General features: G+C 38.5%; 4 protein-coding genes across 5 annotated transcripts; 2 read left to right on the forward strand and 2 right to left on the reverse strand.

Moving 5' to 3' along the window:
* Positions 1–257: 257 nt before the first annotated feature.
* tp53i3 (tumor protein p53 inducible protein 3) lies at positions 258–4,241 on the reverse strand. Of its 2 annotated transcripts, none has more exons than XM_085342613.1 (7): positions 4,147–4,241; positions 3,067–3,130; positions 2,765–2,938; positions 2,340–2,607; positions 1,943–2,155; positions 768–964; positions 258–572 (listed from the first exon to the last, which is right to left on the reverse strand). In XM_085342613.1, exons 2-7 carry the CDS (start codon positions 3,118–3,120, stop codon positions 375–377), a joined length of 1,104 nt encoding a protein of 367 aa, XP_085198739.1. In that variant the 5' UTR covers positions 3,121–3,130; positions 4,147–4,241; the 3' UTR covers positions 258–374. The 2 variants fall into 2 exon arrangements, with proteins under 2 accessions (XP_085198739.1, XP_085198738.1); XM_085342612.1 differs by having other exon boundaries at positions 3,067–3,145.
* A 1,439-nt stretch (positions 4,242–5,680) lies between these two features.
* Positions 5,681–6,298, forward strand: LOC146612125 (uncharacterized). Its single transcript, XM_085342470.1, has one exon. It carries the CDS (start codon positions 5,681–5,683, stop codon positions 6,296–6,298), a length of 618 nt encoding a protein of 205 aa, XP_085198596.1.
* A 667-nt stretch (positions 6,299–6,965) lies between these two features.
* cenpo (centromere protein O) lies at positions 6,966–9,983 on the reverse strand. Its single transcript, XM_085342614.1, has 7 exons — positions 9,887–9,983; positions 9,491–9,625; positions 9,160–9,311; positions 8,529–8,679; positions 8,102–8,373; positions 7,486–7,645; positions 6,966–7,075 (listed from the first exon to the last, which is right to left on the reverse strand). Exons 1-7 carry the CDS (start codon positions 9,981–9,983, stop codon positions 6,966–6,968), a joined length of 1,077 nt encoding a protein of 358 aa, XP_085198740.1.
* Positions 9,655–20,614, forward strand: slc5a6b (solute carrier family 5 member 6). The gene is made up of 17 exons (XM_085342611.1): positions 9,655–9,694; positions 9,859–9,915; positions 11,260–11,719; positions 11,804–11,869; positions 12,792–12,843; positions 12,954–13,021; positions 13,299–13,453; positions 14,390–14,530; positions 14,869–14,998; positions 15,379–15,467; positions 16,834–16,946; positions 17,049–17,119; positions 17,198–17,284; positions 17,361–17,512; positions 17,587–17,693; positions 17,779–17,900; positions 19,916–20,614. The coding sequence occupies exons 3-17, from the start codon at positions 11,372–11,374 to the stop codon at positions 20,051–20,053; spliced, it is 1,839 nt and encodes a 612-aa protein (XP_085198737.1). The 5' UTR covers positions 9,655–9,694; positions 9,859–9,915; positions 11,260–11,371; the 3' UTR covers positions 20,054–20,614.
* The last annotated feature ends 2,116 nt before the right edge of the window (positions 20,615–22,730 follow it).

Below are 22,730 nucleotides of genomic sequence, written 5' to 3' on the forward strand. Positions count from 1 at the left end.
ATTTACTATCTATGTATTTCTAGTTTTGTGAGTTAGTTTTCCTTTTTTCCCAAATTAGCTTTTTAGTTAACTATTGTAAACATTGATCATGCATTGAAATGCACATTTCTGTCATTTCTATGCTGCTAGTAGAAAATTGTGAGTAATACCACCACAGGAGAAAACTCACCTCAATGAATAGGGGATAGAAAAAGAACAGTAACACGGGACGTAATCGTAACAATACTAGAACAGAAAATGAAAAACAGTGATTTGGTCTATTTTATTAGTAAATTATGAATATTCCTAACAAAAGAAAAGTTTTACAATGACAGTGGGTTTCAGTATTTTGGGAAATTTCAAAGCCAGTGCGTTTCTATTACAGTATGAATTCATCACTGTGTTTGCTCAATCTGTGGAATCACATTGATGACAATCTTCCCCATGTTTCTGTTAGCTTCCATGTGCTTATGAGCCTCTGCAATGTCATCCAGGCTAAATGTGCGGTCAATCACTGGCCTCAGGGTGGCAGGCTGGTCTGAGAAATATGGCAACACCCTGCCTGTAAAAGCTTTCACCAGGTCAGCTTTGTACTGTGAAAGGAAAATGCAAAGTACATATCAGGTCCAGTTGCAAACATATATATTACAAGAGATGTCTGAAAAGTAACCCAAGCAAGTTGCCTCATTTTGGCAAACCAGACCCAGGAGAGGAAAGCGACACTGACATGAGTCAGCGCAGAGATGACGAAACACAGCTGTTGTGTCACTTCTGTTTTCAATTCTTACCTGCAGGCTGCGAGAGCGGAGGAGACTAGTGAGCAAGTGGCCTCGCTTGGACAGCAGTTTGCCCAGCAGATCTCCCTCTACCGCCCTCCCTCCCATGGTGCCGTACAGCACCCACCTGCCATCGATGGCCAAAGAGCTCACATTTGACTCCCAGTTGCGCCCACCAATGCAATCAAGGATCACATTTGCTCCCTTGCCTGTGAAATTAGAGATTTTACAATTACAGGTAACTGCCCTTCTCCAATACAATCACGTTCTTGATTCAAAATAGCTCCAAACCAGAGATGCTAATCTTATTTTACATCATGGCCCACCACAGCCCACTTTGACTGCATGTTTAGTGTGAAAGTTTAGGAGTAAACTAATGCTGTGGTCTATACTGAATAAAGCCTTTAACTCAGTTTATTTGCATATCATATCCTCTTATGCAGATTTATTATTTCGGTGACCTTTTCCACCCATTGTGTTCAAATATATTCAAAATTATTTCAGTGTTTTGTGGTGTAGGTTAGCTAGGCTAAACAAGACCAATGAAGACTACATTTCTGCAGTGGAGAGTGAAAATACAGGAACTATTCTATCCTTCCGCTGTTTTTAATGCTACTTTACTACATTAGTGCAGTATGAATGACCATGTGGGAGGTTTGTATCAGTAGGAAAAGTTGTAAATGTAATCAAAATACACCGAGAACTCCAATCTTTATGCCCTCCTTTACATTTTCCAGTGGGCCTGATTGGACTCTTTGGCAGGCCGATTCTCCCCCCCGGTCTTATGCTTGACCCCTCTTCTAAACAAATACACTGTGACAGATTGAATAAAAAAATTTTTTGAACTAAAATGACAAAACAACTAATTTTTCTTTTATCCTTGAAAATGAAATCATGTGTTTTGACTTGGTTCTTAAGTATTGACGGAGGATTTTTTTGGAGTTGGTTACCAAAGCTCTTTGATGTGCATTTATTAGAAAGCTACAGAAGAGCTATGTAGCATTAAGCTCTGATTGCTACAGTGGTTGGAAACATTTAACTCTAATATAATGCCTGTGAAACAAAGACAAAACATTTGATAGCAATCTGAAGTATGCAAAAACAATGCTATCATTAGGAATTATCAGCAGAGACACTGCACCGTCGCCTGCAGCAAAATTAAATGCACGTTGATTTCCATAATTCACCTCCAGTGAAGTCATGCACTCCCTGTGCAAAGCTCTCCTCTTTGTAGTTGAATCCAACTACAGCGCCCAGTTTCTCAGCCAGCTTCAATTTTTCTGGGCTCCCGGCAGTGACAACCGGCACACCCCGAAACAGACGAACAAGCTGAACGGCCGCTGTTCCGACTCCGCTGCCTCCAGCGTGAACCAGCACCACCTCACCCTCTTTCACCTGAGCTGGAGCAGAGAAGACCGATGGCAAGTATAGAATTTGAACCAAATCTGACTTTGGCCTCTTGTTAATTAAAAAAAGTCAAATAGAAATAAATGTGACTCATTTAATAACTCAGTTGTCTAATCTTTATCCAAAAAACATATGAATATGAAGAAAAACAAAGAGACACAGAAATGTTTGCTATACCAACAAAATCCAGCAGTTGGAAAGCAGTGAGCCAGGCCTCTGGGATTGCAGCAGCCTGACACATTGTGAGATTAGAGGGAACGGGCATGAGAAGCTCCTCGGGCACAGAAACATATTCTGCATATCCTCCTCCACAGAGCAAAGCCATGACCCGGTCATCTGGTTTCCATTGCTTTTTCACCCCTGGACCCAGGGTGTGGATAGTACCAGCTACCTCCAGGCCTATGATGTCACTCTCACCAGCAGGAGGAGGGTACAGGCCTCGTCTCTGTGGAAAACACAAGATAATTATTTTCAGGCCTGTTTTATGCAAATTTAGATATAATTCAGAATACAGTGAGTCAAAGAAGACTGAAAGCAGGTTATGAGATTTACAGGAGATAATAGCACTGTGTTATGCTCTTTTGGCTACAATAATAATCTACCTGTAACAGGTCTGCTCTGTTGAGGGCAGCTGCATGAACTTTAATCAGGACTTCTCCTGCTTTGGGATTAGGTCTGGGAACAGACTGCAGCAGCAAATTCTCCGGTCCTCCGGGTACATCAACACACACTGCCCGCATCATCTTGGCAACACTAACGTAATGCTTGGACCACACCTTGAAAACAAAAGTAGAGTAGGCCTACATTTTTCTTTCTGACCTGCAAGTAGTGCAACAAGAAAAACTGCAGCATGTAAAACTGAAGCAACTTTATGTAGGCTTTAATTTAGTGCTTAAACACTTACCGTGTGGCACGTATTTCTGAGTAAAAATCTTCCAGGTTGCAGGATTGGATGCATTAGATAACCTCTGCAGGGGCAATTGCTATTTGAGTGGAAAACAAAAGAGGAAATTAAGCTGTTAAAGCACAAGTTACAAGTTATAGAACATAAAGTATGTCATAATTTCTAATAATAACAACAAAGCAGAATTTTATAAAATGAGTGTTATTTGTTGATATCTGCATTTCCATAGATTTGTTTAGGTGCTCCATATTTAAAACAGCAATGTGCTTCAGCTCCTGTCTGGTGTAAAACCTTAAGAGTAAATTAATGTTGTGGTTTATACTAAATAAAGCCTCCAACTTGGTTTATTTGCATATAATATCTTTTGCGGATTGATTATCTCAGTGATCTTCTCCACCCAGTGTGCCCAAATGTATTAAAAAATGCCTCAGTGTTTAGTGGTTTAGGTTATCTGGCTATGGATTGTTGCCGTTAATTGTTTTAAATAATATCCAAGCATAAACCTCTGTGAGATCAAAATTAACTGTTCGTATTTGGTAACAGCCAACTCATCTGCAGTTATTTATGCCAAAGTCAGCACCTGAAGTAGCAGAAACAGTTAGACTCTCCGGTTAACACAGTTTTACATCTCTAAACAATTACATGGGACCAAAACCGTTTAAACCGCAAAGTTTGAAAATGCTGAATACAAGCCAGGAACTCAAGGGTTGAAGACATATCAGAACTATTTAGCAGAACAAAGGGAAAAAACATGGAGAAGAGACCGTGAAAAAGCGGAAAAGAGAAACCCCTTATTGTAAACGTATGCGTTTTTCTGCTTTTACATTATACTGTAATCTCCCCTTTCCGTAATGCGCATGCGCAACATTCTCTCGCGCTTTAGACGGCTGTATTTTACATTATGTCCGAATCATTATCTGTTTCATTAAATAATGTAAATCGACAAACCTGATTGATTACGCTGTTTGACCTGAGCGACTAAAACCAGCGAAGCAGCAGTGAAGATAAGCAGCTGAAAACGAGCGAACAGCTCTCCTGCAAATGTAAATGAAGCCAAATCACTGCAGAGAATAAACTTACCAAGCAGCGATGTCAACAGCTGATCAACTTTGGAGTAACTGTGTGACATTTTGGGAAGTTTTGTTGTGCCATCTTCAAGCCTGGTTTTCAGTTTTGGCGCAGGAGGGCCAAACTCCAGAGGGGCTGGCTTTGCTTGTTAAAGGTATACTGCAATTTTACACCATTTTTTGTAAATATGATCAGGACACTTCGTATTATTTTCATTTATATAATAACTTAATATATGCAGTTAATATTTTATGGGGAACAGAGACAAATAAAAGTAAACTGAAAAATCTAACAAACTAGAGTCATGTTTTTGTAATATTTATTCAACTTTTTCGTTTTCTGCCTGCTGTAGCACAGCGATTTTCTCGTAAGCATAGTTTGCCTTATGTTCATGTTAATGTGGATCTGATGATATAAATGAGTCTACTAAAAAGTAGATTGAAAACACCCACAAGAAGATGACAAATCCCAAATCAATCAATCAAAGGAAAAAACCCCTCTAAAGACTCAGAGTTTACTGTGAAATAAGATGCTAAAAAACTTAAAGTAATGATAAAAAAAAATGTTTTTGCTTAAAATGGCTGAAGGAGTTAATAGATGATCAAAATATTAGGAAAACCCAATCAATAAATATAGAAAGCTAGTGGAGATCATGACCAATATATATTTATTTTATGGCTCAACCCAGAGTACTCCTAGTGTCAGTCCCAAGCCCAGTTAAATAGTGAGGGTTTCACCGGGAAGCGAATTCAGCATTAAATCTTTGCCAAATGAATAACTGGCAGGAGGGTTAGTGGATACATCCGGCCGAAGATAACATTGAGCTGCCAGGCAGGAGGGTCAGAGGAAGACCAGGTAAGATTCACAGATATAGTGAAAGAGGAGATGAGAAAGAAGGTTGGAGAAGGATGATACGTTTGCAGATGATCCAATGGCTAAAGTAACAACTGAAGACTTGTGTCAAAGCAAATCTTTCTCAGTCAGAATAGCGAGGATTCATGAGCTCAGTGTTTCTAAAACCACCACATCTTTAATTACCAATATTTATATAAAAGCAACAGTTTAGGATATTCGAATAACAGTCTCTGATTGTATTTATTTGCACAGCATTTACAGTAAAACAAATGGTTACTCATAATGTAATTTTCTCCCAAAATGTACATTTACAATTCATTTTTTTATCATAACCCCAAATAGTGAATTATATGAAGCAGGAGGGCGAAAACTGCACAAAATCGAAGTATTTTTCACAGTCACAGTGTAACGTGCAAGAAGCCCTGCTACTGTGCTGAAACTGAATCTCTAAGGAATGCGCTGATGAACAATTACTGCACACTTGCAAATCACTAACAAAACCTCCATTAGACATGCTTTACAATAGGCTATTATATTACAGATGGTGAGACTGCCATGAGACCAAACACACCTGTACGACTGCGCTCAGAGTAGTGCACAAAAATCAGGTAATAAAACTGATATTTTTGGTTTTAATCTAAAAAACAAAAAAGCTCAGAAAATGCTTTCCTCCCCCTAGTTCTTGGACATAATGGATCACATCTACAGAAGACCTGAACTACAAAGAGTGTTAAGAGTGCTAAACCAAAAGGAGGACCGAGATCTGCAACGTAAGCTAATCATGTTGGATAAACAGCACCGATACACCCAGAAAATGCTTCAACAGCGAAGGGACAAACTGATAAATGAAGCAAGACGGATGGTGATGGTACAAGTCTGTGAACCAAAAGCTACAGTCAGCATCGCTATGAAAGAAATCGCCGAGTATGAAAGAAATGCAGACGCAAACTTCTCCAGGGCGATATACACATCTGCTGGACGATTGCGTCCTAGCAAATCCAGCTATGAAGGATCTAAACTCGTGGAACAGGGTCGATCCATATCAGCACCACCACCATCGACTAAATCTACAAGCTCTGTGAGACACAAAGGGAAAGTCCAGAGCAACTTGTCACTTATGCAGATGAAACAGATTGCAACGATTGACTCAATATCAGAAAAAGAGCTGGCCAGGCAACAGCAGAAAGCCCAAGAGGAAATGGAAAGGCTGAGACTGCTTCAGAGAGAAATGTTACACAAGAAGGTGATGGAATTTATAGAGAAGCTGAAAGATAAAAAAGACGTGGAGGTTATTACGAAACTTTCGTAGAGGAATTTGAAAGTTTGGGCACTTTTACTTTTACACAACTCAATATCTTAAAAGCGAAAATATTTCTTATTAGTTGTTTGATGTGAAACAAACTCCTTGATTATGCTGAAACTGAATCTCTAAGGAATGTGCTGCTGAAAAATTACTGCACTTACCGACAACCGCTTGCACTAGACACGCTTTACAATGGGCTATTGTATTACATGTGCTGAGACTGCCATGGCAACAAGCATACCTGTATGACTGTACTCAGCGCAACAGTGTGCAAAATAATAAAAAAATAAAATAAAATTGATGTTTTTCCTTTCTTTATTAGAAAGAGGGACAATACATATTATTGAACATTTTAACAAATGTAACTATGCCAGATTATAGCCTAATTTCCATCTGTAGACCCTCTGGCAGGTTGACGTTACACACAAGTTAATAGCAACATCAGAGACAGTATTTACAGACCATGTATATAGAGACAGGGACAAAAAAACAGCGATCGCATCACAAATATGACTTTTATTGCCTGAATTTTAAGACTTTTTGCTTGAACATTTGGAAACTTCACTTTCTTACAATTTAATACCTTAAAAACAAAAATGAAAAATGAGTAAGTACATTACTCTTTTAGCAAAATGCAACAGCAAAACTCATTTAATACATATTAGTGAATAAATTAAGCAATGCTTCCCATTTTCTTCATGGTTATTAAAGCTTTGTGCACAGGAGTCTCCATAAGTAAGGTGCAGTTTTTCTTCCACTGTGGAGAATCGGGAAGCTGTTTGTCTGCAACAAACAAAAGGAAATCAACATTAAACAACATTACCAAATTTAAGTTTTATGGGTGTCTTTAACAACAACATCACATGTTTGTAAACAGACTTTCTACATCTATTAAATGGACAAAAGTATCGGGTCGCATTACAGCAAAAGTCTGCTCAGCCACTGAAACAGTCCTGTCACTTCATGAACCGTTTGTGGCTGACCTCTTGTGGCTCCTGAACACTTCCACTTTTAATATACTTGAAGCTGATGGTTGAATATCTAGGATTTCACAAGCTTCCTTTTTGCAATTCAGTGACCGCTTTACAATGACCATTACTTCCACAAATGTTCGTAAAAGCATGTTGCATCATATGCCTGTGGGAATGGGACTGAGTTTGCATTTAAAACAAAAATGAATGTGAAACTCCTACCTTCACTTTCCAGATGGACTCGTGTGGGGAGACATCTAGTGTGGTCCGTGTAGTCCAGTGTGCAGAGCACAGCTGTCTTTTCTCTCGGCACAGTGAATAACAGCACCAGTAGTGAACATAAAACATTACTCTCCATCACCTCAACAGACTTATGTTTCTCCTATAAACAAAAAGCAAAACAGGGTCAATTTGATATTGTTTTAAAACAAATAGCAATGAATACAAAACGGTTTTGTGCTTTAAAGGCCATAAATAGTTTGTGCTTAACATTAATGGGTTCTTGGCTTTCAAAATTTACGAATGGAACAAAACTCCATGGTTTCTACTGTTCACCAACAAAACTACAGGTTTCATAAAAAGAACTGTGCAACTGTTTAGGGTACTTTTGATTGTTATATTCTTATTCATAATTTAATCAAAGTGTAAATTAATTCTGTAGTAGAACAAGCCCAAACGTCCAGCCAGAGATATGTTTAAAAAAAAAAAATCTTCAGCCACCTAAACATGGAGTCCTGCAACAGATGGCTTTGCCCTCCCAGAATGCTGACATGATGGAGTCAACATCAGCTACTGAGGGATATGGTGAAATATAATTTAAAAAAGTGAAATCTGGCACCTTAACAAGCTTCAGCTGCTGCTTGCGACCAGCAAAGGCGTTGAGATGTTTGCTGAGGGTGTCCAGAAACACCCTCAGGTCTGTCTGCATGTTGTTCTGCTCAGCAAGGTTGTTTAGGGGAATAAAGGGAGGGATGTTGTGGCGACTAATCTTTACAGTTGGCTTCAGATCAATCTCCAGGTTAAAGGTGTCTAAGAAGACGTCCTCATAGGCCGTTGCGATAGATACGCACGCTCCTTTCCCCTTGCGAGTCTTTATGATGTCATACCCACCTGATGATATCAGCAAATAAAACAGAGCAGGAAAAAAGAGAGGATTAAAACAGACCAATAAAGATCTGAAATATGAGACACACTGGAAAAAGTCAGTGAAAACATCTCCAGGTGACACTGAACCAGAGGAAATAATACTGCAGTTAGGCTGATACCAATGAGGTGATGAGCATGTAGAAGATCTTTCAGCTGAGTGTGTCTGGCCATGAGCCGCAAAAGTTTTGAGTTCTCCGACTCTTCCTCCATGTTCTCCTCTTCTTCATCTGCACACTGTTTGTCCATAGCCAACCTCAGTTTCTGGAGGTCCTGTAACAGGGAAGTGCAACCAGCATGTGAAAGTGATGTAACGTTTCAGACCCAGTTCAAATGTGAGCATCATATTAACATGAAATCAGTTGGTTTATCACTGCTTTCTCACACCTAAGTAAACAATCAGGATCGGAATCCCAATCAAAAATACTATTATATGCCTGTCAAACAGTGGTTCATCTCTCGAGTTGTGTACCTTCTTTATGCTTGAATGATTTATAGATCGGTGTTAAATGGCTTAACAAAGAAATACAATATTCTTCTGAAAATGGTCAGGTAAGGATGAGTACTCTACTGTAGTATATAAGTAAAACACTAACATAAACTACTATATCTTGATAAATATTTCAATGTAATCGTACTATAAACTGTATATTTTATGAATATAAATACGGCTTATAATTTTATAAATTTATCACGTGTTTTGCGTAAATATTTGTCCGCTAAGTTAGCTTCTACCATCATGAGCCCCCAAACCTGGTGCGTCTGTATCTGTGCCTTCAGCTGCTCTCTCTGGGTCTTCAGTGCTTCAACTTTAGCCTTCAGCTCCATCACACGACTGTGCTGCTGAAGCTGAGTTTTACGACTCCTGGCTTTAACTTCCAGCAGACTCAGGTGACTCAAAACACCTGAGGATAAAGCACACATTTACTAACTTCTAAAGGACACAAACGAATGTTTTACTGTTGGGCTAATAGACATTAGCTCATAGCATTAGCAGGCTAACGAACTTTGCATCACAACAATGTTCTTTATAAGCTAGCTTGCGGTGTCGCTAAGCTAGTTAAAAGCTCTCGCTCCGAGGTACCTTTCGCAGGTGCTCCCTCCATGTTTCCCGAGTCTTTTTCTTTATTTTTCTGTACGTACTTGATCCGATGTAAACATCCACTCCTCTTGCAAGTTTTTGATTTTGGCGGCTGTTGCGTCACCACACCGCCCACTTCTTCAACCCCGGAAGAAAATTAAAAACAGTTTGCGATCACATGGAGCAATGGAGCGACAGATTAGCATGGTAAGTGTGTTCAAGTCCTTTTTTCAACATAGCATAAGTTTAAACACACAAGACACACGTTTATTTGAAAATACAACCCTTGATTTTCATAAAGTCGTGATTTCATTCATGGAAATACCTTCCTCATCAAGCTTTAACTAACGCAGTGCTCTTGAACGTCTCAGTGAAAGGCATGGTGACGGTTACACTCACCCGGATACCCACAGTGCTGCCCTGTAAAGGTAACCCTGCTCAATGCTGTTGTACCTGTTCTGTCTCCGCTAGCACACTGTTTCCTCTCACACACCATGCTGTCTTGATTAGGGCCATTTCCTTCATACCCAGTCAAGTTATGCAGATAACGTTACAGACGGTCACGGGACAGTTATTTATAACTAAAATATCAAAGCTACAGCAACAGTGTCTCCAAGTCAAATTAAAGTCACTTTTAAAATCCTGCATCATGCTTTGCTATAGTACAACGAGGCTTTTGTGACCTTGTATTTTGTGCACCTCCTTTGTGGGGTTTGAGGCAAAATGATCAATTAATTGATCAGCAGAGATTTTTACAGTATATTAATACCTAATCTGGCTCCCGGCCAGATGAAAGGATTTCAACCTTCAGTCTGTTTTAATGTGGAAGGAAATCAAAACAAGATACATGAGGATGCCACCCTGGACTCTTGAGTGACACCTATTTGTAATGCAAAAACCCCCAAAATGTTTTGAAAACAATCTTCTAGGTAATTTTTCTTGATTTAGTTAAGCAGTCAATTTAAAAATACTGCAATTTATAGTACATTCCACTGAAATATTTTTTATTGGCTGTATATTCTGATAGGAAAACACGTTTTAAAATGACCTTTTAACCCCTCTTCGCCACAGCTGGAAGCGCTTGTTTAAACGTTTGATGTCATTGACCTTGAAAACTCACAGTGACTGGTTCCTGCTGTAGCTCAGGAGCAAGGAACCTCCCCCTTTCCAAAACAGCTGACATTATTTTTGGATCAGCACAAGCAGGGAAAAGTTGACATAGTGAGAGGTTACGTGACTTCAGTTTGTCTGCTTTACATTGCACAGATTGGTGATATTCTCATGTAGCAGTGGTGCTTTGATGCAAGCATTACAGTTTAGTGACAGCAGACTCAGTGCTGAATCTGTTTGTCTGAGCAGGAGCACAAATGTCTAAGAAAAGCACAAGGAAATCAGCTGTGTGCAGATGTGTTTCTTCTCCAACTTTTGCAAAGTTGTTGTTGTTGTTTTAAATTTTATAAGCAGAAAAGGGCTGAATAGAATAATATTACATAATATAAATAATAACTCTGGATATCTGAGCAGATCACCTCACATGCAAATGATAAATAGACAGGTTCTTAAATAGCACTTTTCTAATCTGAGCACTCACTCATTCACACCCTTTCATACAAGCACTTTTTAATGCTTAAATGCTTTCTGTCTGACATTTATACTCGAATGGATGTATCAGAGAGCAACTTGAGTTTAGTATCTTGCCCAGGATTCAAAGCACCAACCTTTAACAGCCAGCCCACATGCATATTTATTCAGCTTTTTTTGTTTCCTTCAAGGTTTTTGGACTGTTATGACTGATGGGTGTGAACAAGGACGTTTCCTATTTTTCTGACCGTGTGTGTGAAGAAGCACACAATCTTCTCAAACTGCAGCCAGGAGACAATCAAGATGGACCCGTCCGACCAGAAGTTCTTCACGGTTATAGACTATGTGATATTTGCCGTCTTACTCGCTGCCTCTATGGGCATCGGGCTGTACTACGCTCTGTCTGGTGGGCGTCAGCGCACGACTCAAGAGTTCTTAATGGCAGACAGAAGCATGGGCTGCCTCCCCGTTTCCCTCTCGCTCATTGCCTCGTTCCAGTCGGCCGTGGCTATCATTGGCGTACCAGCAGAGATCTACACGCACGGCACTCAGTACTGGTTCATCGGCTGCGCCTACATCCTGGGCCTCTTCATTCCAGCTCACATTTTCATTCCAGTGTTTTACAGACTGCGCGTCTCAAGCGCTTACCAGGTTTGCCGAAGCATTTTCATTTTTCACCAGTACTCATTTAAAGCAAGCTTATCTTTAGATTTCTTATGCTGCTTTGTTTCACAGTATCTTGAGCTGCGCTTCAGCAAAGCAGTACGCATATGTGGAACTTTCACCTTCATCTTTCAAATGGTGAGTGCAGCACTGCAGTGCAATAACACAGGATGTGCTGATGCAAGGTTTTTTCCCAATATTTGATATTCAAATACCACAGCTACAAATATAACATAACTGCTGTCTTTCTCACAGGAGTAAAATATAAATAACCTCCCTTGTGTAACCTATTAAGAATTTTTTTTAAATGTAACATAACATTTTATAATAATCGGATTCTGTAGGGATGGTGCCAAAAAATAAGTTTAGGCTTACAGTTTTTTTTAAAAAAAAATTTTAAATTTACAACTGGTAAAAATAAAGACAGAATAAGTGTAAATGACAGGGTTAGAGAAGGTGGACAAGTTTAATGGAGCTGGAGATGGTAGAGTTGAAGATGTTAATATTTTCACTGAGAGGGGCCAAAATTGGCAAGATTAGAAATAACTACATCAGAGGGACAGGTTAGATTGAGCAGTTTGGAGACAAAGTTAAGATAAGGCTGAGATGGTTTGGACGTGTGCAGAGAAGCGATATATGCTGGACAAAAGATGTTGATGGTGGAGCTGCCAGGCAGGAAGAAAGGAGGAAGACCACAGAAAAGATTATGGATGTACTGAAGGAGGACATACACAGGGTTGGTGTGACAGAGGAGGATGTTAGAGATAGTGTGAGATGGAGGCAGATGATCCACTGTGGCGACCTTTAAAGAGAGCAGGCAGGAGAAGAGGAAGACTGATACCCAGTAGCTATGTCATGTTGTACCAGCTCTAGTTTTATTTTAAGCAGATATAATAAAGCGGTGTAAATATTCTTTTTTTTTACTCTCAGCTATAAGGATAATAAACTTAATGTCACTTTGCACATTTAGTGGACTGCTTTAGTGCATTCAATAATATAAAGGCCTTAAAGTTCAAAGGTTTTTCTATGAAGCTGACATTTTCTTTTTGCCCGACTGCAGGTTATCTATATGGGAGTTTGTGTGTATACTCCTGCCTTTGCACTAAATGCAGGTAAGAAGAGGTCATTTATTTATTTATTTATTTATTTTTTACTTTCTCATTGAACTTAACTAAATAATTCTTGTAGTTCAGTGGGTTGCTCTCTGTCTCTGTTTTTGCAGTCACTGGGTTTGAACTATGGGGAACAGTGCTGGCCACTGGACTCGTGTGCACATTGTACACAACACTGGTGAGTTACATCACAGGCTCAGTTTGAATCAGCCATCTACAAGGGCTTTGAATAAATTGAGAGTGATTTTATTGAGCTTAACCTGATAGGAATGACTTGCTCTTCTGTCAACACTGCCTTTGCTACTCTATAAAAATAACTTGCAAGAACTGACAAAAAACCTGCAAAAAATACCCATAAATATTTTTTAGTAGGGTCTTTATTTTTGAGTAGCAGTTGAATACTTCTTGATTCACATATGTAGCCTTTTAATGCTTTCGGTGCCTTTTTGTCTCAGGGTGGTTTGAAGGCCGTCATCTGGACAGACGTCTTTCAGACTGTTGTGATGTTTGCAGGGCAGCTGGCTGTCATTGTGGTGGGAGTGCAGAAGACTGGAGGAGTGGCTGATGTTTGGAGGAAAGTCTGGGAGGGAAACCGCATCTCTGGCCTCGAGTGCGTTTGAAGTTTGCTTAATGGAAACGACTCTATATGAATATGTGAAATATGCAGGCAAGGGGCATGATATTTGATACTGAAAGCTTTCTGGGGTGTACAACACTGAGCACACATTAGTTGCATGCAGATGAAGATGGGGGGGGGGAAATAAAATACACGGCATATATATCCAGATGATAGTCAAATACATCGCACACTCCAATAAAGCTGTCATTATTTTTCGTACCGGCAACCACACGAAACTTCCTTCTTTCTAACAGTCTTTCAAACAGCTGCAGAATTAAAGCACTCTGAAATCTAATGCTTTGTTTTGTTGTAGCTCGTACATTTAAAAACCACAGTGCGGTTTTTCTGGTGAGAAATTAGGTTTGCATTTGGTTATTAAAATTTATCTGCATTCTAAACAATGACTGGCAGATGGAAACCAATATCACCTGGCTCCATGGGAGCTGTAAAAATGTGTCTGTTGGCACCTGAGGCTACTTCAGCAAAGTAGCGGTTGAATTTACATGGATGCGGAAAATCTGAAAAAATGTTTGCAGACTGTCTTACAAACGAAAAACAATCCTTCACCTATCCTACAAGTTAAATGCAGGTTATAGTACTGCAGGTGGCATTAAAACCTCCACTTATTTAGTAGAGGGAGGAAAAAAAAAAAATCAAATCTAGCTTGAATGTGTTTCTCTTCAATATTTAGTACTTGCAAATCTTTGTTTCTGCAGTTTTAAGAAAGGTTTTGTCAGCTATTGCTTTTTTTATTAAATTAACCCAGGACTGTATTCTTCAAATAGTATATTTGGAATCATTACCTGCTGCTGCAAGTTTACTCTACATGGAGGCTTGTTGGAAAGAGCTCCGGTCCATGCATTTGATTTCATAAGATATAGTCTTTAAACCGCATCTCTCTCTCTCTTTCTCTCGCCTGTGATACAGTCTAAACCCAGATCCGACAGAGAGACACACCTTCTGGACTCTTGGGGTCGGTGGGGTCTTCCTCATGCTGTCCCTGTATGGTGTGAACCAGGCTCAGGTCCAAAGATACCTCAGCTCACGCACAGAGAAAGAGGCTGTCAGGTAAGCAGTGGCTTTGATATTAAAGCAAAGATTCTTGTGAATTCATACTGATAATATGTTCTACAGTTATTCATGACACAACAGAGATGGAAGGAGACGGTAGATGAGCCTCTCAATATTTTATTTCAAGCTAGCTTGTATGTATTCATGTGCTTTATTAAATCCCGTGGCTGTTAGATTAGCTATATGTGTTAGCCACTCTGCTCTGCAAGTTTAAAGGAGGGTGCTCCAAAAAAACATGAAAAAAACATATGCAAAAAGGATGAGTGAAATAAAAAGAAAATGACAAGAAGCTGACTTCAAAGTTAGCACCTTATTATGTTCCCAACCTCCTGCAGGTCTTGCTACATGGTTTTTCCCTCCCTGCAGCTGGCTCTGGCTCTAAGTTGTGTGATGGGGCTGGTCATGTTTGCACGTTACTGTGGAGAGGACCACTCTGACAAGCTGGCCAGTTCTTCACGGGATGCAGTGAGTTGCACTGTGCTGTGTAATGTTTTTAGTGTTCCCATCCATCCATCCATCCATCCATCCATCCATCCATCCAGGATGAATATTGCATAACTGTCATACTCTTCTCTGGAGTAAACAAAATCTGAAGTGAAATATGAAGGATGATCAAAAATATTCGTGCCGAATTAAACAAAGTACCCCTGAGAGCACAAAAAAACCCAGCATTGGTATTTGCATATTTTATAGTGATACCTTTCATTACATTCGACTCATGTCTCTCTAGTGTGTTTTGGACATCAGAGATGATACAATATGTGTTTTGTTCCTGGCAAATTGTACATTTATGCAAATCGAACTGAAGGTACCAGGAAGATATGTTTATAGTTTGTTTCCCACAGATGGTGATATATTTTGTGATGGATATGCTGCACGGTCTGCCTGGGCTGCCTGGACTCTTCATTGCTTGTTTATTCAGTGCAGCCCTCAGGTACGGGACTTTCCACAGTTTCTGCAGAGACAGAATAATTTTTACTACCAATCCTCTTTCCACAGTATTTCATCCCTCAGCTTTAGGCTTGTCATGATACCTGCATTATCTACTCATCGTCACGTATGGACACATTTTCAATAATTGTCCATGACCCCAACGTTGCATGATGTTTACATGCATCTTTGTTAAAATAGGAAACATTTTAACTCACATTTCCAAAAGGAAAACAGGTTTTTCACTCTCATTAAAAGTGAAGAGACAAAAAAAAAAAAAATTTCTTTTTTTTTTTTTTTGCTGTAATTTGTGGCTGTGCTGATCTTTGTGATGCAGTTTCACTGTCAGTGGGGCACAGGTACTGCTCCTACACACACACAGAGTGAACCTGGGGGGTGTACTACGAACCAAGATTAATGGATTAGTGTGCTATGCTGAGTCTAAAGTCATACATTACAGTGTGAATAACCTGCTGCATTTGTAGGCTATTTGTCATGAAGAATACCATAAAGGTGGCCCTCTTTTCAGGTTAGATCACCATAGCAACTTCTGCTGAACAGCTAACCTGGGCTGGAACAGGTTATGTTCACAATTGGAAGTGACTCATTTTCACTATTTCTATTATTTACAGAATCTTTAAGTGTTGTATAGATTCACTGCTTAAGGAACCAGTTTTACCTGTAGAGATGTAGCTTAGTAACGCCACCAGTTTAAGCCCAGCTATAAAGTTACAGCAGCACAAACCGTTGCTATAATTTTACAGCTGCTAGTCTCATTGCCACTGGAATTTACATTTATGAAGTTGGTGATACAGAAAATATGTAAATGTTTGTGTTTCATTTGTAGGTCATTTTATCTACAGATGTGACTTTTAGTGACTTTTACTTTGATCTTGTGACAAACTCTCCTGGTGTCCATTTTACTGACTCAGAACTGAACACACTGCATAATTTTGATCTTTTAAATGCAAGTTTGAAAGTTTCAGAGCTCTAACGTGCAGATGTCACATATTTGTGTCTATCTCTGATAGGAATTGTAGGTTTTCTCAAGCGAGTAAACATAAAGAGAACCTGACTGTTTATGTGGAGCTTGCTTTATAGCTCTGTTGTGGAGTTGAAACACTGTTCCATTCTCTTTATCTCTTGAAGATAATTAATAGGAGAATTTCCTCAAATTTGTTACCAAAGTTCACCTGGACTCAAAGATAAGACTTGGTACAGACCTATAATACAAGGTGGTAACTGCGGTTGTTTATCTTTTACATCAACTCTTATTGCTGTAATGATTTAGTAACTAGAATCCAAGAGGTGAAACATGCCTTTAATTTGCATTTTAAAGTTACACGCCCTTTTTCCCTTTTCTTGTTTAGCACCATATCGTCGGCCTTCAACTCATTAGCTACTGTAACAATGGAAGACCTCATCAAACCGCAATATCCTGCCATGACTGAGGCGAGAGCAACCCTGCTGTCCAAAGTTTTAGGTCTGCTCTCTGAAGCTTTAAATGTTGCAATTTGTGAATTAAAGCAGTGAATTGAAAATGATGCTTTGACCCTAAAGTTTATACTTGTGTCTCCTTAATAAGCTATGTCCTATGGACTGCTCTGCCTGGCCATGGCATATCTCACTCACCTCATGGGTGATTCGGTTTTACAGGTAAGCTCGCACCGGTTATAACTTTATAATCAACATACTTCTATGTTTGGACCGATTGTTTATCATATTTAACGTTAGGTGGCTTTGAAAATCTTCGGCATGGTTGGTGGTCCTATTCTTGGTCTGTTTTGTCTCGGGATGTTCTTCCCGTGGGCCAACTCCATCGTAAGTTGACTTCTAACGTAAATTCACAATAATGCTGTTTATTTATTTATTAACTTATTTTGGTAATTGTTTCCAGGGAGCTCTGGTAGGTCTGTGTGCAGGACTGGTTGTGGCTTTCTGGCTCGGCATTGGAAGCATCCTCAATCGTAGCACAAGACCACTACCACTCGAATGCGGCACCAATGCGACTATTGCTATTCAGACAGCGTTCAACAATACCACTCTGAGGTACAGATCACTCCGGCTGCACACTGTGACCTCTCCTCATTGATCATCTCCTTAAGCATCTCTTTGTTCTTCAGCCAACCGTCTGGACTCAAGAGATTTTACTCCCTGTCCTACATGTGGTACAGTGGCTTTAACTGCACTACAGTCATTTTAATAGGCCTGATTATCAGCTTTCTCACAGGTAGGTGAGTTCTTATGCATATCTTTATTGTCCATAACTTTTCTTTATAAAATTTTTATTAGAAATTCTTAATTATGTTTCTTAGGCCCAACAAAGGAAGAAGATGTGATGCCAGGAACACTCTATCCCCTGTTAGGAAAACTTTTTTGTTTTCTACCTGAACACCTGAAGAAGAAGCTCTGCTGTGTGACTCCACTGGGACAAACGGTGAGTGAAAGGATCGATTTAATAGCAAAGAACCTTGCAACATTTATATATGATGTATTTGCAGTAGAATAATAGTAAAGCATTAAGTAAAGATGGTGGTACAACTGTGTAACCCCGGTGAGACAGAGATGATGTTTTGAAATGTTTACTAGAATTTGGAAGCGCGGGACTTTTTTCAAGAGCCTCTTTTCAGGATCATGATTTGCAGGCGGCTAAAGTGGGATTTGGCAGCTTGGGCGTAGTGGTGCAGCATGGGAAACTAAATCACTTTAAATAAATCAGAATAATTTGTTTTGCTCTTTCTGCCCTTTTTAGCCAACCGAATTCTGCATGATATTAGTAACTGTTACACAAGCTTTATAACTAATTTCCAACACCTAAACCTTTCCAATAAGAAAGGTACAATTCAGTGAATCTAATCAGCATCGTCACTTTGAATATACATTCGTGTCAGCTACCTAGATGTAAACAGTCCAGCACTGTAAACTTTAACACATTACTCCAAACTAACCAGTTTAGCCTGTCCTAAATTTCCTGATATTTTCATCCAGTCTTTGTATAACACAGAATTAGTGTACTTCAGTTCATTGTGCAAGAAATTGTAATTCAGCAACACATCATTTATTTATAAATATCTGACTCAAATTTTTTTAAAGTTAATTACAACATTATATATACACTTTAAAATTCCAAGCATGTAAATTTCACTTTCTAAGCAGTGCTCGCCTTTGAAAATAATCATCCTTCCTTTCTTGTCCTGTCTTTCTTGCATCTTTTTCCATCTCTGATAGTGCCACATATTAACATTTTATTCTAACCCTGTAAAATACAGAAAGTGTCCACATACAAACTTCACATCTGCATCATGAACCCATTGCAGAGTTGAAAGTGAAAAAGGATGAGTTTGCAGTGCTTGCAGGCCATGGATGTAATTATTTTCTTATTATTGAGCAAATATCTATATGCCATCACTAGAAGCAATGCCAGGCTGCAGTACATGAAAAATTAACTCATCCAGTAGTGATATGTATGAACCTGCGGATTAGATTTATTTATTAACTGACTGCTAATCACCAGGATTAACACTGCAAATTGCAGATTGTTCAGTCGTGCAAATTTAAAAGTAATTTTTATTGAGCTGACCTGACAGGTTGATGAAGGCTATTGCAAAATGTAGGTGCTACAACCTGAAAAGCCTCTGGTTTTAAAGTAAGAATTGGAACAGTTAGACTAATCAGATAATCAGAGAGACTCTAATGAAGAATATTTCAGTCTTGTGTAAGGAATCCTCATATCAGTCAGGGCTATGTGAGAAACTCATAGTTCTTTTTAGACTAAAACTGAAAGAGGTGCATTCACCTATTTCCAAGGACTTAAAAGGATTCAGGACTGGGTGACTTCCTTCATCTTTATTATAAGTAATTTATCCTAACTGATTCGTCAAAGGTTGTATTCTTGCAGGAGTAAAAATCTGGTCTCAGAGACATTTTTTTATTATGTTGGAGATGGTGGGAGGGATTATCTGTAAACATCTTCAGGCACCACTGAATATAATGCTGCTTCCCCTTTTTTTTCCCCAAAATTAGACTAAATATTATGTATGCTTGCTTGCATTTCGTTCGTATTTACTCTGCATCATTTAGAGTCAAAATTCAGAAGTTGGCAGCAGTCAGTCATTCTAACAGTTTATGGAAATGTGTAGCACAAAATACAGCAGTAGCAGTATGTGAAGCATCCCTGGTTTGATCCCCTTTGGGGCTTTATCAGAAAGGATCTCTGGCATAAAATACCAAATTGAACATGTAAAGCTACCTTCTGTGGAGACCCCTTGTGAATAAGAGAGTGCCTACCAGTAGCATTTAGCATAATGTCAGCATGCTAACTAACATGGTTTTTATAATCAAAATGATCACTGTTAAATATTTGCTGCTTTTTCACAGGTATGAATATTTGATAAAATCAGTTTCCTTATGTGTGTTTTTATCTTTTTAAATTAAAAAAATATCTACATATAGCTTGCAGCACCGCAGAGGCAACCTTCACAACACAAAGAAGGTAATGGACTGGCATTCCCACAAGAAGATAGATCATCACTGGAAGAGAGGGAAAATTTTCTTCCCGAGACTTTCGTAGAGTATGAAACCGCAGTGTGACGTCGACGTCTGTCACAAGAGGCTCTATTCAGCTCCCTCTAAAAATTTACATGTAGAAGTTGTGAATATCGTCCACATTAGATTGATGCCTGCAGCATTCAAAGCTACAAATTTTTCAACATTTAACATCAGAATTTTTTGTTTGTTTGCTTTTCTATTTATGTCAAAAGACTCAGCTGAACCTGTCAGTGTCTGAGTCAGTTATGTCTTACTTACATACTCTACTCTACTCAGCTTTATGTGAATGCAGCTGACAAATTGACCTTGTACTAGGCCCTGAGGCAGCTCCTCGGTTAAACATCCGTTTTAGCTTTTCTTCCATTAAGCAGGTTTATTCGGATTGAGGGCCCCTCGCAAACAGCAGAGCCAAAGCTGAGTCCCTGAGATGATTATCTTAGGAATATCCACTCTCACCTTGACATAAATGAGCAAAGACTATAGAGGCAACTTTCACACCTAAACTTTGCACATATGCCAACCTCATTATATTTTGGCCATGTTAAATTTGAGCATCTCCTATTGAAACAGTATAAAAAACTGCAGCAAGTAGGGTGAAGAATAACAGACTCACTTCAGATTGTTAGCTGCTTTCTGGAAGGTTTTTCCTGAGTACATGTTAAAAAGCTGAACTATGCTGATATATGTCAAAATTGATACGTTGGGAGCTTGACATAAGAGGAAAAGAAGTAAACATATTTTATGGTGATATTTTCTTTGTACTTGATGACTGTTTAGCATTACTGTGGCTGTTTTAAAAATGGTCCTGTGAAAAGATACAGCCTTGTCTGTTAAGAATGTTTGATTATTACTTGACCGAAAAAGTACAAAACTTTCTAAAGAGAATTAAAGATTTTATAGTTACGTTGTTGTCTTTTGTGTTGTTTTCATTAGTTTTTGTAGTTTTATGTTTTGACTTTTTTATTCATTTTTTTTGTCTGTAGTTTTGAATAGATTTGTTTCTGTAAGTTTTAAGAAAATGTTTAAAGTTTAGTTTTTTATATTATTGAAATTGTTTATTTGATTTTTATCCTCTAATACTGGGGTAATTTCACATCTTTAAGAAGTTTAGAGTAAATATTAAAGTAAACACAACACTTTGTAAAAGGAATTGACCCAGAGCTACACAATCATCTCAGTCTCAGTGTTAGGAAGCGCAAATGATTCCTTATGTTTGACATGTTCAAAAAGTCAGTGAAACTGGTCGATATGACTGAAACTAGCACCACTGAATGAACAATGTCATCCCACTGTTCATTCAGTGGTGCTAGTTTCAGTCGTTATGCAACGTACTGTTTATAAGATTGGGGAAACCTGCAGTCAGCTGAGGCTGAAGAAGTCATTTGGATGAGTGACGAAACGTTTCTCCCACTGAAAATGCTACGACATCCAGATGAACAGAATCAACCTTTTGGGTTTTGTTTTGTTTTCCTAAGTTTTTATTTTATTTTTGCAGTTGCAAATTTCAGCGGGCCCTGTACAAGTTTCACACATGAAGATCAGTATAATGTAGCTGGAGGACTGTTTTTAAATTGTATTTAATTCGAAAACAGTTGATTACTTTTGTTAAACTTCCTGAATTAAAGTTGGAAGTCGACACTTCAATTGCATATTGATTGTTTGATTTAAAATCCACTGGGGTGGTGTATAGAGGCAAAATGACAAAAATTGAGTCCCTGTCCAAATTTACAACTAGTGCTATTTATAATTAGCTTGCATTAAAAATACAGGCTTGGTGTTTAAATGATTAGACATTTTTCAAACTTACTCAAACATCGTACTGAGTTAGTTGTATTAATATAATATCGTACTTTCCTTAAAGCAATTTGATTTTTTTCTTAACTTGCCTGTACCGTACAATGTATATAATAAGTAACTGGACAGAAAAACACCAACAGTATTAGGATTTAAATATATGAGCTATTTTCCAGCTAGTTACATCATTAAAATGTTGTTAATATAAAGATCTACATTCCAATCATGTATTCAAGTCACAAAATATTATCATTTATGCTTTTAGACACTTTTTACTCTTGTACATTTTGAATGCGCTATTTTTTTTTTTTCAACTTAGTCTCCCTTCATGCACATGTTTTCGGTTGTGGCTGGTTAGATTTAGACTTCTCTGCAACATTCAAACTAAAAGAAATGTTTTGCATGTTCACATCAAGTTTGGGAGAAAGCAGCTTTTATTCTGGATGTCCTTTTTTTTTTTTTTTTTTAAGATAAACAAGGAAGTTTGCCAATACTATCTTTTTTCTTTTAACCAACTGATAAGTCATCGGTTTAAATAATATCCAGATTGTTAAGATGATGAATGAAAATATTATTTTAGAAATATATTATTACACTACTACTACAGTGTTATCAGAATAGGAACGACTGAAAGCTAAAAGTAATTTTTTTTTTTTCATTCATTCTGTTTAATAAGTAATTTTCATCAAACATGAGTTATTTGTATGTAACACATTCATCCACTTTTCAGGGTCGTGGGGAGCACTGTAGCCTATCCCAGCTGTATTAGGGGGAGAGGCAGGGTACACCCTGGACAGGTCGCCAGTCTGTTGCAGGGCGAACACATAGACAGAGACAACCAATCGCACTCACATTCACTCCCGTATTCACACCTATGGGCAATTTAGTGTTTCCAATTAAACTAACCCCACCTGCATGTCTTTGG

Source organism: Diplotaxodon limnothrissa, linkage group LG19, assembly GCF_057381915.1.
Source record: "Diplotaxodon limnothrissa isolate DT_005_m linkage group LG19, D_limnothrissa_male_GT1.1, whole genome shotgun sequence".
NCBI classification, from domain to species: Eukaryota; Metazoa; Chordata; class Actinopteri; order Cichliformes; family Cichlidae; genus Diplotaxodon; species Diplotaxodon limnothrissa.

Bases quoted from the DNA above. Each gene is read 5' to 3' on its own strand.
- tp53i3 (XM_085342613.1), bottom strand. From the start codon at position 3,120: ATGCATCCAATCCTGCAACCTGGAAGATTTTTACTCAGAAATACGTGC. The intron at 2,939-3,066 runs GTAAGTGTTTAA...TTTGTTTTCAAG, and splicing joins TCAGAAATACGTGCCACACG to GTGTGGTCCAAGCATTACGT. The intron at 2,608-2,764 runs GTAGATTATTAT...TGTTTTCCACAG, and splicing joins ACAGAGCAGACCTGTTACAG to AGACGAGGCCTGTACCCTCC.
- LOC146612125 (XM_085342470.1), top strand. From the start codon at position 5,681: ATGGATCACATCTACAGAAGACCTGAACTACAAAGAGTGTTAAGAGTG.
- cenpo (XM_085342614.1), bottom strand. From the start codon at position 9,983: ATGGTGTGTGAGAGGAAACAGTGTGCTAGCGGAGACAGAACAGGTACA. The intron at 8,680-9,159 runs GTTTGGGGGCTC...TCCCTGTTACAG, and splicing joins CACAGATACAGACGCACCAG to GACCTCCAGAAACTGAGGTT. The intron at 7,646-8,101 runs GTGCCAGATTTC...TTTTGTTTATAG, and splicing joins AGCAGCTGAAGCTTGTTAAG to GAGAAACATAAGTCTGTTGA.
- slc5a6b (XM_085342611.1), top strand. From the start codon at position 11,372: ATGGACCCGTCCGACCAGAAGTTCTTCACGGTTATAGACTATGTGATA. The intron at 12,844-12,953 runs GTAAGAAGAGGT...CTGTTTTTGCAG, and splicing joins TGCCTTTGCACTAAATGCAG to TCACTGGGTTTGAACTATGG. The intron at 14,999-15,378 runs GTGAGTTGCACT...TGTTTCCCACAG, and splicing joins CCAGTTCTTCACGGGATGCA to ATGGTGATATATTTTGTGAT.